This window comes from Protobothrops mucrosquamatus, unplaced genomic scaffold (assembly GCF_001527695.2).
Source record: "Protobothrops mucrosquamatus isolate PMUCROS unplaced genomic scaffold, P.Mucros_1.0 scaffold_9, whole genome shotgun sequence".
Lineage (NCBI taxonomy): Eukaryota > Metazoa > Chordata > Lepidosauria > Squamata > Viperidae > Protobothrops > Protobothrops mucrosquamatus.
Genome location: NW_015386085.1, coordinates 509,415 through 530,266, shown reverse-complemented (window position 1 = coordinate 530,266; position 20,852 = coordinate 509,415). Strand labels below are relative to the sequence as shown.

General features: G+C 39.3%; 1 protein-coding gene across 1 annotated transcript in view; it reads left to right on the top strand.

Moving 5' to 3' along the window:
• NRP2 (neuropilin 2) overlaps window positions 1-18,725 on the top strand; it is a 159,256-nt gene extending 140,531 nt beyond the window's left edge. Inside the window, exons 18-19 of the mRNA XM_029284702.1 lie at window positions 16,971-17,039; window positions 18,421-18,725. Coding sequence (XP_029140535.1) covers window positions 16,971-17,039; window positions 18,421-18,725 — 374 coding nt within the window. The remainder of the gene's footprint in view (window positions 1-16,970; window positions 17,040-18,420) is intronic.
• Window positions 18,726-20,852: the final 2,127 nt, after the last annotated feature.

Genomic DNA, 20,852 nt, shown 5'->3' with positions numbered 1-20,852 from the left:
TGTCCAACCAAGAAGCTGGCAAGCTGACATCAGAAGTGTTGTGTGAGACTGTTGAAAGCATTTCCATTTGGCAGATGGACTTACTAAATTATGGTGGGGATGGGGGAAGCTTCTGTCATTGACCTGATCATTCAAGTACTGAAATGCTAATCCTAGCATATACATGTACATGTACATACATATACATACATGCCTGTACATACACACACACACACACATACACACTCAAACATAGCAGCAGTGTTATGCAATTCATCTGTAAAGTGCACCTGGGGTAGAATCATGAAGTCAGCATTGGCCAGTTGCATCTTTGGGGCATAAACTCAGAACACAGGCAACCAGACAGCAGCTCCTGAGAGTTTCAGACATGATTTTCATAGCACCACCTAAGTACCAAGAATTAGCCATGAATAGTCACCCTGCTTTTTGTGCCTCACAGACATTTCTGCTATACATAAAATTGATATTGTGGTGGTAACTAAGCCTTAAGACAATCTTTCAACTTTGAATTCTCATCTCAAACTCATCCTCGACATTTGATTATAAGATAATAGCCTGTCCACAATTATAATTTATTTGGTAGTCTGATATGTTTACTCAGTAGTACTGTGAAGGAATTTTCACCTTAAGATTTCTAGCTTGCTTAAATTGAGCTCTTTGTCATCTGAGCCTCATCATCCCAACACCTCAATCCCTGTCCCTCCTATATGCCTGCTTCAAACGGCTAAGCTACAGCGAGGTTTGCTTGCCTTTGAGTTGGCACAAGATGCATAAACCTGTCTTTTATGTTTTAGAATTCTGTCTGAGCTATAAAGTTGTTTCATACTTTATAAAGTATATTTGGCCATATGTCAAGCTATTAAGTTAGTTCAACCAAATAAAAATTGTCTTTTTATTAAGTGTTAAATCAGGCCACCAAGAAAATACATGGAGAAGATTGTGTTCCAACACTGATGATGTTACCTAGTTTGGATAATGAAATACCTGCAAGAAAACAAACAAGCTCAGAGAGCACTATGGATCCCTCATCTATCTATATACTATTAAAACTCTTGTTGTCATGACCTCTAACTGGGTGAAACAGTGCATCATAAAGCAACAGTTTTTGAACTAAGCTGCTAACTATGGGCTAACTATGGGCTAACTTACAGAAAATCTGGGACCCATCACTCCCGAGGGTATGAAATTTAGGAAAGTTGTTACTGCTTCAGTGCTACAGGCTGCTGCTGGGCGGCTGCTGCAGTCATGTGATCTTCATTTTCAATGTTCCATAACAATTTTCCAGCCAGTCTCAGAATCCCTTGCTCCCTCCTCTACCCAGCAGCAGCCACTTACTTGCCTGCTGGGAAGGGAAGGGAAGGGAGATTTCCTATGCTCCCTACCTGATTCCTCAAAGGGAAAGCGAGGAAATCAGAAATCACACCTGCTCCCATTGCTTTTTTGCCCACCCTTAGTCATCCTATTTCTCTGTTTAGGTAAAGAAATATCTCTGAAACAATGATCCAATGGGGCATGGGTTGTCTAGTTGTTTCTAACATTCCACAGTTTTCTGCATTCTCTCCTGTTCCTCCATCTTGGCTTAGACTGTATATTCCAACCCATCTAACACCTAACATCAACATCCATCTAATCAATGTACTTCTCCCAATGTGTCCCACTGGTGCTTTTCCCCTTGTATTTTTGCCTCTTTGCCTGATTTGTCTTGGTTTACTATATTTTCTTGGCTTCTTTCCTTTCTCTTGCACTTTGGCAGTCAAAACTGCTTTCACCCTCTCTGCCCAAGAATGATTCAACCTGTTCTGGAAGCCTTCCAGATTTTGTTGGCTTTTCCTAAGATTCAGTTTAAAAGACATCTTATTAACTTTTAGACACTGAGTGCCAGTAGTCTAACTCTATTTTGATTCAGGGGGAAAATCCTTTTTCTACAGATTCATTTTTCTCCAAAAGATCATTTAGAAGCTAGGAAATCTAAGTCCCTTTCCTGGGGCCAGGGTCTCAGTCATGCTTTGAGATTATTTAGTTTTCTTTGTCTAATCTAGTTGACTGTATGTATGTATGTATGTATGTATGTATGTATGTATGTATGTATGTATGTATGTGAAATGTTCCCATTTTTGGAGTTGATAGCTTTCAGTCTCCCACCTAATTAAAGATGCCACCGGAGATACTATGTGCTGAATTTCTAGAAAAGTGTGTAGTTGTATCTGTAAATCTGGAATTCTTTGGAAAATTTGGTGGTAAAGGGGAGGGCACCTAACCCCTGAATTCTATCTCTCCATATATCCTGATGGAGTTACAGTCTTAATACCACAATAACAGACAAACAGGCTGCAGGCAATTATTGCTCATTGATGTTATTATTGTTGTCTCTGTATCTGGATGTGTGGAAAATCTTTGTCTTTTCAAATGTCTACCTGCTCTACCAATAGTAAAGCTTCAGCAGCTGGATCAATTGACACTAGGTAGTGGGAAACAGACTTACTTGCAGATGCTGCTAAAATTCTAGTGTTGGCCTGGTATTTTTTTAAAAAGTGTGCATCCTTGTTCCTCTGAACTCCAATGCAATCTACAAAGTAAATATCTGTAATTAGCAGCTCTGGAGGATAGTGATAGTGTGTCAGCTTTTTTTCTTCTGCTTCCATAATGCAAGATAATTTCCTTCAGGTTTTTTGCCATAAGATACTCTTAGGAAATGACAAGAGTCCCTTGCTTTCCTAGTGGAAGGAAGGCTGGTGCCAAATGTTTGTTCCTCTGCTAATGCAAAATTGTCTTGCTTAAAGCTTTGCTGTAAATCTTTCAAACAATCTATCTCTAGAACCTTAGTATGTTTTATTAAAGTAATAGTATAGATTTAAACACTTTTCACATACCCCCCCCATCGGCCCAATAACGGTATATTTACTACTTAGCTTGCTTTTAGCTTATGAGTTTAAATATTAGATTTAATATTTAATATTAGATTTAATGCATTCTGCATTAAAAATACTTACAAACACCGTTGGCTATTTATTTTATATACCATTTTTAAATTTATAGTTTCTGTACACTGTTCCAATCATAGTAGACTGAGTAGCGCACAGTGCTAATCAGAAACACCATAAGGTTTAATAAGCATAAATAAGGATATTTGAGTCAAGCTCTTTTCTATATTGGCTAAATCCAATCTTTTTCTCCAATGAACAGGTCATATTATAAAGGCATGTGGTCCAAACTAGGATGTTCAGCAAGCAGAACTGAAGTGCTAAAGGACACTTAACTGCTTCAGTTTTACTTTTCACTTGAACTTCTCATTTGTTCTGGAGTTTAGACTGACCAAATAACCACAAAGAGAAGACACAACCACATTACGCTAGACCATGTGGTCAACAAAGAGCATGTTCATCCTGTGACATCACTGCTCAGTTTGGCAATACAGCAGGTCGCAAAACTAATTGGGTTCAAGTCACAACTCTTGCACAGCCACAGTTGCACTGATAGCTTTGCACTCCCATTCCAGGGCAGTGCACAAATATTGTGTCAGGGCAAATATCCTGATGCATGCTGGATAAAGGAAATTGACTATGGGTTGTCTGTCCCACTATGATGTGAACTGGCTATAAATCATACTCACTGTCTCCATGAGACAGTAGAAAGCAGATTGGCACCAATACTTGGAATGATTATATTTCCTTGGAATCATCTTCAATAGAACCTGTTGGTTACAAAATAAAATAGTGTTTTATGACAGCTGTTATTCTGTAGCTCAGAACTCAGCCCTGATAAATAAATATAAAACCCAAAGTTGTGTTTCTCCAAATGAAGGATGGCCTGCTGGCAGCCCATACGTGGCATCCAGATCTACCTTAGACTTACTTTAACCCTAAACAGATTGGTAATGGGAGGGGGAGGGCAAGCAGTTCCTTTGGGCCCAGAAGGAAAAATTTTCATTGAAACTACGTAGTGTGTAAGGACATGTTGCAATGTAACAAAATCATAATCTGAAATAATCTTTGCTCCTTCTTACTTAAAGCAGCTGCCAGGAGCTTCTATTTGAATCCAAATGAATTCAAATTGAATTTATATTTGAATCCAGTGCCAGCCCACAGCAGTGCCAGCCCACAGCACATTTAACTCCTGTCCTTACTTCTCAGCCTATATATTTCAGCTGCTAGGTGTAGGACAGGATGGTCAGTTTTTACTGGCTCACTGCCATAACTGACATTGTTTTGAGACTCCAAGGGGCAATATAGGTGAGACAAGGACGAAAAAGATGTAGAGCTATCTTTTCCTTGGCTAGAAGGGAATTTCTTAGTTTTTAAAAAAGGTTATTAAGGCTACTGTGGGAGTTACATTAACCCTTTTCATCTTGGTTCCTGCCACAACATGTTAAAAAATAGTTTCACTGATTTTCAGTGATAAGACACAGAGGAGATGCTAAGGGTTGCAAAGAAGGGCTCCAGAGCTGCAGGTTGTCTGCCTCTGTGCTGGGGAAAACCTGGATGCCTGCATGTACCTGTCTCTCCATGAGCCCCAAAGCTAATGCAAGCTTTGTGAACGGAATGTAAATAGAGACAACTACTGCATATGCTGCCTCTTCTAGAATGTTGCTATGTAGAAAAGCAGAGCTTCTCTGCAGAAATTTTAGGGGGGGGGGGGAAGTAGAAGAAAGGAATTATTATTCTTTTTTGTCTCATTTCTGTGGATTGAAAATCAGATTCTTTTAGTGAAACAATCCTCTATGGTATCCAGAGATATTCACTTTGCCTTTACAATCAATAACAGCCTCATTTCTGATTTAGGAGGGAGGCACCATAAAGAATCAATACAGTGGCTCTGGACAACCCATCTCTCAGACTAACATTTTTAAAGACTGGAGCAATTAGCCTTCTAACCCAGCCTTCCACAATCTGCAGCAGTTAGAATGACCAGCCAGAACAGAGTTTGGATGGGAGCAGCAGAGGAAAACCTTTGTAGGATCTCAGGTTGGAAGACACTCTTCCATTGAAAAGATGCTATCCCTTATTCTTAATTTTTCCAGTCATCTTCAGCAGCTGGATGTATAGGGCTGAAGATGTGTCATCATGCCTTTTGATTCAAACCCAATGGTTCTTTTCTGGCTCTGTGCTATCCTTCTAATGGACTGAGCAAAAATGATAAAATAGGCAATCTGCCAGTTTATAAGACACTGCTTACAATAGTTTTTATGTCATTAATTTTCCCCAAGGTTTTACATTCACAGTTAGATTTCAGCCTGTATTTAGGAAGGTATCTGCCTATAGAATTGCTGTCCAAACTATAACAACTCTTTATGGTTTCCAAATTCTGAAAGAAGCCAGTAAGTAAATATTTCCCTAGGTAGTATGTTTACCCATGTAATAACACCTGCCTTCACTTTGGAATCACTGTGTACATATATATTGGTAGCTGTGTTGAGGCCAATGGAAGCAATATACCGTAGCTCCTCCTGTCAAGACTACAAATTGACCTACCAGCTCCTCTAAAGCCAATCAGATTAAAGTGCCTTTCTGTCAAGCATTCTTCCCTTTCTGGCTTCTGGATCATGCTGAGAGAAGGAAGCATTCTTTTATTTAGAAAGATAGCCATGCTGTAAGGCAGCAATGGAAATATGTGCACCAGAAGTGAATTCGATCCTGCCCCTCCCTGCCTCTGTTCTCCAGTGATCAGTTTCCTCATTGTGTTTAGTTCACGGAATTGGTTTGGCAATAAGATTAATACAGAAAGACCACTGCAGTGAAAAATACAACAACTACCTTTGAAATACCCATTGTAGTTCTTGTCAAATAACTATCATTTGCACACTTAAATAAAAAGTTGCAGACTATTATCGCAGTGAAGAAGGGATTCTACATTTATCAATGGTAAGTGGCAATATTAAATTATAACATATACTTATTGGAAATAGGGTTGGCACTCACTCACTTGTCTGAGATAGTACACTTGTCTGAGATAGCATAGGTTCTCCTGCTTGCACGGGAGACTGGACTAGAAGACCTCCAAGGTCCCTTCCAGCTCTATTCTATTCCTGTCTTTGCCCAAACACTCTCATTACATGATTCATAGACTATACAGGAAAGGAAGTAGGAATATGAAGAATAAAGATTTTGATCAAACAAAAACCCCAACAGTATCAGTAAAGCATGAACATCTAACAAGTGTAAATAAATGCTTGTACAAATGTTGTCTTTATTCAAGGACAGATTTCTTCCTAGAAGGCTTGAAGACTATTCAATACTCAAATAGTTTTTGATGCATCCCCAACAAATCAGAGAGACAAAAGAAAATTACAGTATGATAATCAGCTGTCCTGGTCTACAAATTTTTGCATGGCTGCTGCTCCTAAAGACCACAAAGGATAGAAGAAATCTAGGCTGACAGGAGAGGGGCTCCTCTCCTCTAGTGAATCAACAAGCCAACACTGTATAACATCCTTTCTGCAGTGAACAAAGCCTGGAGTTCCATTTGGGAGTATGAGAGCTCTCTTGGCAAAAAGCTTTTTCCAAATTATCCCTTGCGTTATTGGGCCTTCCTTCCTTCCTTCCTTCCTTCCTTCCTTCCTTCCTTCCTTCCTTCCTTCCTTCCTTCCTTCCTTCCTTCCTTCCTTCCTTCCTTCCTTCTGGAAAAGTTATTCTTTTTGGAATAACCGAGAAATCTGAGATATATATTGTGTCTTATTTCGGCAACAGGTTTGCATTTAAAATTAAACCAAAGGAGACATAAGAAATGGAAAGAATGCATTTGCTCAGCCTAACAGTGACATGATTGATACCTTCCATAAGGTTAGTTGACCCTTGTCTGCTGGCATGTCAAACCATCAAGTGACTTGTGCTTGTCTGATTGGAATAGACATAGAGATGTATTGAAAAGTTGCTGTCCGGATAAATATATATGTAGAAGGCCATATATACATACAAACTAGGTTTCACTTTCCTCCAGTGTCCCTCAAAAGATGGAAGAGGGTGAGGATGAGCATGTTTTAATCCCCATTAACCTATGGGGGAGGAATACTGAGTTCACAAAGTCCTGTTCCATTAAACCTNTTTTGGTGCTTTGGCAACAAGGCCAGAGAGTGGTGCTGCCCTTATAAATTAATGTGGGATGTTTTCAGGGCTGCAATTGGTGGATTCCCTGAATTCCATTTCCCTCCTATATACCAGTAGTCATACCTGCCAATACTGTAGGGAAAGCAATTACCAATACCTCTCCAGAACCAGTAGCCAGCAGGAAAATGAAACACCATTCATTTTCAGTAATACAAATGGGTGCAGGGCTACAGTTGTCTTCCTCTGTATCACATCAACCAGTCAAATGGAAGATATTTCTAGCTTTGTCTTTGGAGTTTTTTGCATAGAACATGGTCACTTGGGAAACTGATAAACTTGATTTTTTAAATTTTTTTTAAAAAATCTATTCTGTGCAAGCCAAGTATCCACTCTTTTTTTTCACCCAAAAAAGAGAGGATGTGAGACCCATATTCCTGTGTAAAACAAATAAATACTGATCTTCCAGGAAGTAATCTTCCAGGAGCTCAAGAACACAACCTGTGAGTTGAAATACAACTAGCAGAGAAATCAACAAATCTCCCTCTGACTGCATCTTCCATTCCTTCCAATGTTACTTTCCCAACTTGTCAGATGATTTTTGTTTTGTTTTGTGTAGGCTTCGATTTTCAGCAGTAGCATTTGTTTGAGAAGCTCTGGTAGATTCATAGTAGATTCATGGGTCCATTTTGTCAATTCTCTCCCTAATCAGTAAGGCTGGATAGATTGATTCTGTTTCCAAGAGGCATCTTGGCAACCGTTCAGCTTGATGCCAGATGTGTGGATCTAAGCTGCTGGTCCTGTAAAAGGCTGAGAGGTCTGAGCTCACTTTTCAAGTAATTACTTCCTGTAAATGTTATATAGCTTGAGTTTTGTTTTGTTGGTTAAAAATAAAAATAATTTTCTTTCATCACTCTGTTCTGGTTCCATCCGTGTCTAAGGAGAGCAAAATTGCTTTTTGAAAGACAATCTTTGCATTCTATAATTTTTGGAAAGAACTTTACAAAGTTTACCACAAAGCAATAGGAAGCATTTGTTTCAGATTTCATTGTAAAGTGCATATTCCTACTTTTAGTCTTTACCTTACATGTTATTTAATAATAAATTCTGATGGGATCCCTAAAGCTAAACAGGGCATTCCCCTTTCTAGGAGAAGCCTTGCAAAAAGAGCATTTGTCACAAAGAAAGTCACTATGTCATCATATTCTTGGCTCAGCTGTCTGTTGTTCCTCTTATGGGGGCAGTAATGTTTGATTTCTTATATTATTATTATTATTATTATTTATTGAATTTATATCCCGCCCTTCTCCTTGCGGACTCAGGGCGGCTGACAATCAATTAAAAATACACCAATAACAATTACAAAATTAAAAAATTAAAAAATACTGACTCATTGGGAGGAAAGAAATTTTCATGCTGTGTAATAATTAAATTTCTGGTAGTTTAGTGACGACTTTCTGTAATTGAGTATGGAAGTATATAAGAACTGGTGCCATCTAGTGCTTTCAGTGAAACAATGGAAGTTTCTGTCATGATATTACATTATTTGTTCTCAGCAAACAAAATAAAGCATAAAAATAAACCTGAAGCAGCATAGCATTATAATAAAACTTTAAGAATTAGCCCAATATAGCGAACTGCAGCCAGTATAAGGAATTTAGCAAGTTTAATTTAAAAATCAATGAAATAATAGATGATCAACAAAACACAATTGGATTTTCAGAGCTTTTGTCAATATTGTAACTGATGGGGCCATCTGCAAATCTTCAAAGAGGGGGTTCCATAAATGAGGGCCCATTGATGAGAAGGCCAATTACCTTGTGCCATGGGTTTTGACTTCTGGATGCAAGCTTGGCATAATAGCAAGTTTTTGGAATGCATGAATAACACCGAGGCAAAGACCAATAGCTGAGTGCCTTGCTAGAGCTAATGGAGCTTCTTCAGTCAAGAGGAAAGCCACAAGATCACCTACATGAGCTCCATAGGGAGGTTCCTCATTAGGAAGCCTATAGGATTTGGTGGGAACTGTCAATAATTCACAAGTAGCTGGTGGGGGAGTGAAGGGTGATACAGCATGCTCACAGCCTCAGGCAAAGCCTGCTTAAACAATGCTGGGTTTGTCCAGCTCACTTTCTAAAGCCCTTTTATGAAATTCAGCACAGTAAAGCAGTCAAAGCCATCTGGGTAACTGTATCTTCGACCCACTGGGAGGATTACAATACAAAAAAGAAAATAACTGTAAGGATCTAAGAAGATTTAAAAGTAAAAAACTTGCTGAGACTTTCAATGATGAAAACTTAAAAAAATGAACTCAGGGAAAAGTTAAATCTGGAATATTGTTTTATTAACAAAGTACTTTTGAATTAATTAATCAAAACATACCTCCATAGGAGAAAAAGTTATTTACAAAAAAGATGGCTGCCTGACTTGATTAAACAGTAAGATAAGTTGAGAAAGAAAAGAAAAAGAAAGTTTAGTCACTACTTTTTGAGATAGAGACTAAAGAGATACTGAGTAGAGCACAGAAACATTATTACTGTATATGCACAAATGATGGAGAAATACTAAAATTCCCATAATGATAAAATGGATTGTAAAAATGTCAGAACAGGCAGAAATGGCAAAATTGACCTGTTTAGCCAGGGGTAAAACTACAAGTACTTTTATAAATGACTGAAAACCTTATATGGACTTCTTGCTGAAAATGGAAGAAAGTGAAGTGATTATTTGCGGTTTAGATCAGGGCTTTTCAACCTTTTCACCCATTGTACCACTTTTAGGATATGGCAACATCCAAGTACCACCAGTCGCCTAGCAAGGTGTCAAAAACTTGATGACCAAAAAAAAAGGGGGGGGAAGTGATAAAGTACAGGTAGTCCTCAACTTACAACAGTTCGCTTAGTGACCGTTCAAAGTTACAATGGCACTGAAAAAAGTGCCCCCCAAGCCACAGCCGAGCAAGACAGCGCCCCGCAGCGCTCTTCCTCCTATCCGAGGTTTTCATTGTTGTGAGCATTTCTGTTGAAGAATGGCAGCGGGGGTGGGGGGTGTTTGGTTTTTATTCCACCCATCTGCTGGGTGGTTGCAGCAGGTTTTGGTCACTTCACATGACCCTGGGACACTGTGACCGTCATAAATATGAATCAGTTGCCAAGCATCTGAATGTAAATCACAAGACCTTGGAGATGCTGCAACATTCCAGCTGATCGGCACTTCTTCTGGGCTCAGCAGAAGCACCAGGATCAACGCCGAGCTCCAGCTGGATCCTGGCGCTTCCACTGAGCCCTAACAGCCCCGAAGAAGCGCCAATCAGCTGGAAAGCGGCACTGATCCTGGTGCTTCCGCTGAGCCCTACAGCCCTATCTCTCACTCAGGCTTGTGCGGTGCTGCCACCAGTTCAGCTCATTCCCCTCCCCCACTACCACTTTTCTAGGATGGTCGCGTACCACCTACCAGGTGCCAATGTACCACAGGTGGTACCCGTACCACTGGTTGAAAAGCCCTGGTTTAGATGACTGAAAAGAGATTAAATAAGGTAGAAGAAATTTTTGTAATACCAAGAGGGAAGGAGGATGATAAGTTTGTTTATAACTATTGAAAAAAAAGCTTCATATTTTTTCTTGTTTCACTGTTTTTCTTTCTTTCAATTCAGTTCTGCTTTCTTCTTCATCCTTGTTTCTCTTTTTTCTTCATATTTTTCTTTACATTTGCTTTATACTTATGTGAAATTCTTAATAAAAATTATATATTCAGTCACCAGTTTCAGTAGATGTTGTTTCCAGTAAGTGTCCTTGACCTGCAATTCTTAGAGCTTGATCCTAACGGGCCCTTATTAAGTCAACTAAAACCCTTCTGTCTAGATTAAAAACTTCTTTTGATATAATGATTTTACACATTGAAGCTAGAAGATACTGGTGGTTCCTTGATGAAGCTGTTGTTTACTCTTTATCTGAGTTAGTAATTTCTTGATTGGAGTATTATATACTGCTTGACTGTTGGTCTGGTATTAACCTTGATATTAATCTTTGCTTATCTAGGTATTGATTGCTGGCAAGGAAGTGTTATGGTCTTTTAGTTTTTTATTGTCTCTTTTGAATGCTATGTAAATGTTGCTTATCTTTATGTGCCTGTTGATGGCTGATTTGTTGGAGTGCTAGGCTTCCAGGAATTCTCTAGCATTTTTGGACTTGTCCTAAGATGCTCACAGTTTCTCAGCTGAAGCTATGGTGAAGTCTGTGCCTATGTTCTGTAATTAAGGAATTTTCATCATGTCTTCTGACTTCTAGTTGGGTTCATGGATGTACTCTGCTAGTCTTCTGCCTTTGTCATACATAGTGGCTGCTACAGTCCTTAAACTATATATTATAGATCAGCGACCCCCAACCTTTTGGGCACCAGGGACCAGTTCCATGAAAAAAGGTTTTTCCACAGACTGGAGGGGGCGTGGTTTTGCATACTGCCTGCATCCCGCAGATAGGGCTTTGCTTGTTTGCGCAGCCCAGTTGCTGTCATGCCGCAGCCCGGTGCCAGCCCATGGACCCGGGGTTGGGGAACCCTGTTATAGATTACTCCTGTTTTTTCTTCTGGGGCTATTGGGTCTTTTGGTTTACTTAAGATGTTTTGTAAGGCTTTAGTTGATTTGTGTGCTACGGTGATTGTAATAGTCTATTGGTTGTTTCTGAGATGTTTTTGATATATGGCAGTGTTAGTCTTTTAACAACCATATGCTAAATAAATAATCCTTTTAACAGCTTGTGTTGATTGTGCAGTAGTGAGTTGAGTGAGCACACATTTTTGGATAAAGTTGTGTGGGTATTCATTTTGTTGGAAGATGTTGTACAGATGATCTGTTTCCTTTTCCTGATGTTCAGGGTTGCTGCAGTGTGTTTGTGCTCATCTAATGTTCTTATATAGTGTCTCTTGGATTGTTACTTTTGTGGTGGAGCACTTAGTGTGGGTGGTTTTACAATAAACTTGTGTTTCTTATTTGCCATCATTGCCTCTGCTGATAAGGATATCCAGAAAAAATAGTGTGTGTTGTTGTTTTCCTTTTACCTTGTAAATTTTATTCCATTGAAGATGTTATTGATAGCTTCATGTGTCTTCTCTAGTTGTTCCCTTTTCCTTATGACAAAAGTGTAATCTACATATCAGATCCATACTTTGGGTTGTATTCATGAGTGCTACAGTTTCTAGGTATTGCATTATGGTCTCTGCTATGAGTCCTGAGAGTAGTGATCCCATTGGTGTTCCCCTGATTTGTTGGTATATTTGTCTATCAAACTCAAAGTAGCCAGATCCTAGGGGGCTAACCACAGGCCACACACAAGTTGCAGAAGGGGGTGCTGTGGCATGGCATTGTGAGAACGGGAGCCAGGGAATAGTAGGCACATTGCATGAGTGCAGGGAGATTGGGGAGGAGGGAATTACTTGAGTGATTTGTGACATCTTTTGTCTGCTTCCCCATTGGCTTTGTTTGCGGAAAGCCAGAAGAGAAGGCACAAATGGCAATCATGTAACTATGGAGCACTGCAACAATTGTAAGTTTGAGCTGATTACCCAGCACCCTAATTTCAATCACATGATTGCAGGGTGGTATCACCAGAACTTCAATGAGCAGTCGTAACTTCAGCAACATCACAGTTTTGAGTGGTCACTGAAAGAGTGGTCAGTAAGCAAAGACTACCTGCATAGATGTTGGGGGTGTTCACTTTGAAAAAAGGAGAGACATAAGGGAGGTAATTCTCTATTTAAGATCATGCTGGGCATGGAGAATGTGATGAAAAAGAACTTTTGCGTTCACAATGTTCAAAGCTGAGGTCGTCCCCTGAAAGTAAATTCTGGAAGATTCATGAGACACAAGAAGGATTTTTTTTTTCAAACAGTGCATAGGTAATTGGTAGAATTTGCTGCCAGCAGTTGTGATAATGGGAGCCAATCTGGCTGGTTTAAAAATGGGATTGGACAGGTTCGTGGAGAATTCAGGTGATCAGTGGCTGCTAATACTGACTGTTGGCTTGTTTGTTACCAGATTTTGAAGGCTACTCGTTTCCTGAACAACATTGGGTAGTATACAATATTAACAGGCATTCTAACACTGTAACAGAACAAAAGGATAAATATTCAGAAAGAAGAATAAAACACGCAATCAGAACGAAAAACATTCACAGCTGGATAATGCCTTTGTTAGGATCCTGCTCCATACTCAGCTATGGATTTTCCATTCAGTGCTAAGGCTCTTTTAGTGGGCTGCCAAGTGTCGCTTCCCTCACCAGACGGCTCTGTGCAAGAGCGAGGCTCGGGAGCTGAGGGACTGCACCAGCATTGCAGTTTCAAAATCTTGGGGCCAAGCATTTGACAGAACATATTACAATGGAAACAGTGCTGATTGTTCAGTGGGACAAAGTGATTCTGCTGCCAACAACCCCAGAGATGTAATACAAGAGTTGTGTTCTACATGAATGCTCTATAAAATTTGATGTCTTAGAAGTTTCCTCCCCACCCTTGAGGCACAGGAATCTTTTTTTTTTTATTTTATGCTATTTTTAGGCTTTGAGACATTCTTTCAAATGGCACTTGGTGGTTGTTTTGAGCTTCATTGCTGGTGATGTGGAGGGTACTATTTGTGTTGTTCACTGATATTTCTCAGAGGAATGGCACACCCTGGGAAGCCTTCAGAAAAAGCCCTAGAGAACAGGAGGGGGTTCTCTCATAGTTTCTCCCTTACTGGAATTGTTTGAAATCAAAATGGCTGTGGGTCATTGCAGAAATGGTGATCCAGTGAAAGACTGTCCACCACACACACCCCTTGCCCATCTCATCACTAAATGCAAGGGAATTTCATCCTGTTCATGATAATGTTCAAAAAGAATTCCTAATTCTTTTACTCTGTTGAATGATAATTGGTAGAAAGAAAGGGGGGGGGAAGCAAGATAATTTTTCAACCTAGCTCCACTTTAAATGTTGCAGCACAGCCGAACATTGGCTGTGGCAGAAGAGGGTACCCTCCGGACTCTGCTTGAGGCAGCAAAATGTCTCCATATGGCCTTGAGCGTGATTTGAAAACCCAGTCCTCCAAGCTGTTGTTGAACTACTGCTGTTGGGGGTTTTTTGGTTTGTTTTTTTGCTCCTGCTTGGGACTGTTTTGTTTTTTAGGCATACTTAGCAAGGCCTATACCAGTAACAGAGCTCCTCATACATTTCTGCATATCAGCTCAGGTTTAGTTTTCTTGTGGCAAGTACATTTGTAGTTTTAATAATTGCTTGTAATTCCCGAATGTTGTATCACCACCTTCCGTGGGAGGCATTTGTTTGTGCCATGCTTGTCAAGCACATATTCATGTTTCACTTCATTGGCCTTACAAATTGTCAGCTGATTGTTTTTTGTTTGTGTTTCAACTTGTGTGAAACATGCTGAACAGCAGAATACTTTCCCCCCCTAAAATGATAGGGACAGTGTTGCGTGATTTCATTTCTGACACTAAAGAATAAAAATGTAGCACATTTGTTGATTGGATTTATTCATGAAGGCAGTTGAGCTTCAGTTGTGTTCACACACACAACTTCAATGTCTGATGATTCAACATCAACCAAAGATTAATCTAGGGGAAAGTGCCCACAAATCAGATGCTACAATAGTTGCTTCCTCATTTCCAACACTGTAACTGCTGGTAGCAATCCTCACATGTAACTCCCAACTGGCCACATATAGATTGACGTTTGTTTAAGTTATACTAATTCTGTAAGAAGGGGAGGGCTGTCTGTTTTTATTAGAAATTAAAATAATAGAAATTAATATAAATATTAAATTAAATATAAATATAAATATATAAATATTAATTAAATAATTAATATAAATATTAAATTAAATTAAAATAATAGAAATTAAAATAATAAATAAATAAATAAATAAATATTAGCTGAGAGAGAACTCTTACAGGGATGAAGAACACTCCCCCTACTTCAAGAAGAATGGAAGGAAGATAATCACTAATTATTGCAACCTAGGTCAGTTCCAAAGGAGGGAAGAATTCATGATTGTGGCCTTTTCTGTAATTAAACAGATAGAATTGCTATCATCAGTTGTGAGCCATCAAGTATTGAGTGCACCAATGATTACATGTATGTTCATGCCTAAGCTTTGTTATCCTTAAAAATGTGAGATATTGCCCTGGAGTAAAACAAAACAAAACAAAATGTCTACTATACAACTATAGTTAATCCTTACATCTGCATAGGGCCAAAGGCCCCAAACATTCTATGCTAAAAATGCTTGGGGCCTTACTGCCAAAATGGATGATGCCAGGTCCAAAAAGTGGCTGGACCATTAAGGAAATTGAATAAAATTAATTGATGTACAAATGTATAAATCATGTTTATAGAATCCCTGCAATGACAAAAGAGTAGAAAATTAATAAGGAAGTATAACTCAATTTCCCCTCCATGCCAGCTTATTGTATTTAATGCCCACCCACAAACAATACAGGTATAAAAGTCAACTTTTAAAATATACTAGAATGTTTAATGTCCTCCCCCAGTGCATACGTAAGATTATTTTTTAAAATGGGGCAATTGTCTTTTTAATATATAAATTCCCAAGGAACTATAATTACTAAAAAAATAGACATAAGTATGTCAAATTAGTTTGAAAAATCATATAATTTATACATAAAAACCCCTGAGACAGTTCATCCTATCTATAAAATTAATAGTGCCCCATTTGTTAAGTTAATGTTTCTCCTATTCATCAATATATATATGTCTGACTGTCACCTGACCAAATTAGATAGGTGGGTAGATATAAAAATGTTAACTTGCACACTCTGCCTTCCAAAAAAGAAGCTGGATGTACAGACATTATTTCTCTCTGGAGCATACACGTACCTGTGGGCAGAGACACATGCAAAATCCTCCGTCCCTACTTCCAAGAGGAAAGCGAGAAAAATCTGAGCAGATTACATAAACATTAAGCAAGTTGCATGGAAATCTGGGGAAGCAGAAAAATGAAATCAAGTAAAAAAAGGGAAACTGCCAGAGAAATCCATTTTGACTGTCACCCTCCTGATTTTTCCAGACTCAGAGTAAATAGCCTGAAGCAAGTAGCATGGAAGCAGCTGCTAAGAGACGGAGGCAGTCAGAAGTGGGCGATATGGAAGGACCAAAAAAATAAATAAATAAAATAAGAAGGGAGAAGAATGTGTGGGACAATGAAGGTGAAGTTTGAGGGTAACAAAGGGCAACAATGAAGGAGAACACCAAGGAGCCATTAGTAAACAGTCCAACCAAAGAATCCTTAAGACCAACACACAGTCAAGACACCACAATATAAACTGACAGCAAACTGCACTCCTTACTAGCACTAGTGATAGGGTAATGAAACATCTGCAAGAAAACAAGCAAGCTCAGAGAACACCAAGGACCCCTTAGAGGGCACAATGAAAAGGAAGTAGCTTATAAGAAGTTAGGCTTATAAGAATGATTTGCATGAATATCTGAAGGCATTTATGGAATTCTTGTCTTACTAACTTAATCTGACTTTTACAATCATATATATAATGATGATATACGGCTTCCATATATGGCATTTGATACCCATATTGAAAGTGGTCATTTGTGCTTTATATCTACTGAGATGTATGTCAGATGATGACATGGATGCCTCATTGATGGTGACTAACAATGGGCACTATGGAAATGTGATCATGCTATTAATGAAGCATAGCAATGATAAAGAAGCTTCCTTCAGTAATAATCAGTCTTATCTGGTTTAGTTACAGTGATGCATGTAATTCCCATAGTATGGTAATAAATATGAATGGATACTAGCTTTGGCCTTGAAAAAAAAACTTTTTGGAAAAGTGTGAATTTATTTAAGGGGAAGTGTATCTTCCTGTTTTTTGAATTAAACATTTTGCAACATCTTTTTCATTCCAGTGGATTTCCCAGCATTGGAGGATGAGGTTTCAATTCATGGGGAAGACTTTGGAGAAGACTCTGAAGACGGTGAGTAGCAGATGTTCCCTGCTTCCGTATTCAAGTTTCAATTCTGCTTTCTATGATTCTCTGAAAAGCAAATTATTGCTTAGCCACAAGTAAGCCATTCATGAATCTGATGTAAGTGGATTAAATCAGTTTGCTTTAGAATTGGTACAGATGTGTATGTGAGTCCTTACCTCTGGCTACACAAGTCATGTTTAGGGTATAGAAACAAAGTACAGTATTTTAATAGTAGTTGGTCCCATATTTAGGGTACGTTTTACCTTCACATTGCATAATCCTAATTAGCATCTGTACTACACAAAATAGGGCTTGTTAATTGTGAGAACTCAGTCTATTAATTGGTGGGCGGATACTGGCACAGTTGCATGTGTCAAGTGCAAGATCAGAGAACTCTGACAATCAGGGAGAAGAGCAAATTGAGGAAGGATCCTCCCCCCCTCCATACACACACACTGTTTTAGCAAAAACATCTAGTATATCTTTTCTCAGATATAGAACCAAGAGCAAGTTGGAATACAGCAAGTTAATATCTAGAATACTCAAGGCCTGGAGAAGTTATTCTATAATTGTTACTAAACATATATGCTCCCTATGCTTCCCTGCCAGCCTTCTGGTATTTTCTCACCATTACAGAATTAGCATCCTTCAGATGTGATGGATCTAGAGGAAGAGAAATGTAAAGCTTTAGCTGGAGCATGAATTGGGGACAAATTAGGCAGCAGAAACATTTGGCAACTAAAAGATACAATTTGTTTCACTAGGGATGCAAACAAAATCATGTTCTTTAAGTCTTTTTCGCTAAAGTAAAACCACAGAGCATTTCTTTGAAACAGCAGGCAGAAAACACAGGAAGGGAAAATATTATAAAGTGATGCAAATTGGAGGTCAGGCTGAAACTGTGAATATTGACCTTATGTCTCCATGTAGGAGACAGAAGCTCCCTGTTGCATGTGGCTTGAGAAAGTAAGAGCGCCAGCAAGAGTCCCACTAGTAAAGAAAGTTGTGAGGATAAGTTTAAAAAGAATTACAGTGTATTTACCAAAGCAACAGTGTTTAATTAAAAGTATTTTAGACCCTTTAGCTTCAGACATTTTAACCTTCCTATAAGTTCATACAGGAGAAGATCTCCTACAATCCCTGTGACAATTTGGTTAAAGGGCATGTAAGGCCTGTCCTCCAGCTAAACTCAGATAAAGACAGATATTCTAGAACAGCGGTCCTCAACCTTGGCAACTTTAAGACTTGCGGACTTCAACTCCCAGAATTCCTCAGCCAGCAAAGCTGTTCTAGAAGCTGGCCCCTCCATGGGGGTCCTTCTCCCTCCTTCACTAGTCCCACCCAAGGCTGCTTTTCTGATAACCTCTTGCTTCCCATTGCATTTCAGATGCCATAAACCTGGACAGAAACCACACCATGCTTTCTACAAACTCCCCATTGACTCCACTGGTGGACACAGAGAAGAACTGGCTATATACTCTGGACCCCATCCTGGTTACGATCATAGCCATGAGTTCTCTAGGAGTCCTTCTAGGGGCAATTTGTGCTGGGCTACTACTGTACTGCACCTGTTACTATACTAGCCTCTCTTCCCGGAGCTCTACCACTCTGGAGAATTATAACTTTGAGCTTTATGATGGTATCAAACACAAGGTCAAAATGAACCACCAAAAGTGTTGCTCTGAGGCATGACTGATTGCACTGAAATCACATTTGACATTTCATTCCAGCAGTCGTGGCTGGGGAAGATTACTTTTTCTATGGAAACTGAATGCCATAATTTTACACAAGCCCATGCTGGAATGCTGAAGGGATGGGGTGGGGGTTGCTGTTGTTTAGAAGAAAAAGAAGAAGAAGAAAGCAGCAGCAGGAAGAAAGTTGGAAGAGGATGTTGTAAGAAATATGGTCAATTGCTCTTGCAGGAAGAACTGGGTAGGCTCAAACGAAGGAGCCGCCATGCTCTCCATTTTGTTTCTTCTATGAGTCAATCCCATCTGAGGAAGGCAAAAGATCCACTTGGTTTTGAGGAAGCAAGAGACAAAATGTGGATAATTATTTGCCATTTCCTTCTTCGGATGAGATTGCTAAATGGCCCCTTCCCCTTTCTAGTCTTAGGAATTATAATCTCACACTTGCTCGCACACACAGATACCTGCGTGCCCCAGCCAGTAGATCACCTGTCAGAAATGGTGCTTGATTGAAAAGGACTGTCTCGGTGCTGGGGTGTGTGTGTGAAACAAGTCCAGGAAGCTGCAGCCACTTCCAACAGCCCTCCCATCTCTCACCCCCACCCCATCCAATGAAACCATGTGGCTCCCTTTCACCAATTGGAAGAGGAGTGGCAGGGATTGGGGATGGGGGGAAGGGCGGGAGGATTTGGCTCATGGGTCAGCAGGAAAAGCACTTTCTTTTCGGATTACCAACAAAAGAAACAGGCAGCCTGAGGTGTGAAAGTTGACAGAAGCACCTCCTCCAGAGAAGCTGAAGAGCCTTAAAGTGGTTTGTGAATAAGAGCCATTTATTAAATCCAGATCTTGGACTGAAACAGCAGAGGCCTTCATCACAAGGGCTCTTTCTTCTCCTTTTCTTTCTGACCCCCTTTTTTAATCTTGTTTTTTTTAGTGTAAGAAAATTGCAGCAAACAAAAGACACAATTATAAGGTGCCCAAGAACTCAGGAGATGGCTTTTTATATACTTCAAGAGGAAGACGGGCTGCTAGATAGATAGAAAGATAAATATATTTTGTTAATGCTGTGTCCACTCTGATGAGGGGGAAAAAAGTATTAAAAGGCTCATGGAGTAAATGCAGTTATTCAGCCCATCACAGAGTGGCAATGATACCTCTAACTGAAAGATATGATTTAATGTCATCATTAGTTAATAAGGACTTAAGTTTTCTGCAAAGGATTCTAAACTAATGTACCTTTTGAGCAGATTCATAATTGTGGTGCTGTCTGGCAAAGGCATCGGTCCTTCACAGATTCAGGTCCCTTCAGGAGGACCCAGCCATTGGAAACCTAAGGTTATGGCAACATTGCAGGGTATCAAAGTTAAGCTGATATTCTAGTATGGATGTTGAATAAATGGATCTGGAGCAATCTTCTATCACCTTCTTCTTCCTTCAGAAAAATGCAATTTGCTTGTTGTGCTTTGCATAGCAACTTGTTTATTTTTGAAGGGCTTTGTGTGAATATGTATTTGACTTTTTTTAATAAAGTGCCTTAGAAAAATATTTTTCCCTTAGAGATGTGTGATGTAACAAAATACAACTGAGGCATTCAATGTTTCTCCTTGTCCCTCTTCCTCTTTCACTTCTTCATTACCATCAGATCTCTACTGGGTAGAGTTTTGTCTTTTCAGATAGTCAAATATATATCTAATGTTTCCACGGGTGCTGTGCCATGCTTGAAGTGTGTTGCAGACCAGTTTACATACCAACTTCCAGTTTCCAATTCCTTTTGTTCAGCTCTTGGCAGCAATCTTCAAGCCACAGGGTTTTTTTTGGAAAAATCATAGTGACTGAGGTGTGGAAAGTTTTCCAAATTAAACAGATTGGATAAGCAGTTTAAAAAAATGGTAATTTGAGGAATGACACCTGATAGCTTAGTATGATAGTTTGATATTCAATGACAATATTATGATGCCAATATAGCTTCATCTTTGTGATGTTGTGCTGGCAAAGCTCTTTTCTAGGAACGTACCTAATTGTCAGTAATTGTTAAAGACATTTCACTGGCTACACTTCGCAGGAATGCATTTCTAAACTGCTACTTGTGAATGTAATGGTATACCTTTGGGTACACATGTGTCATATATGT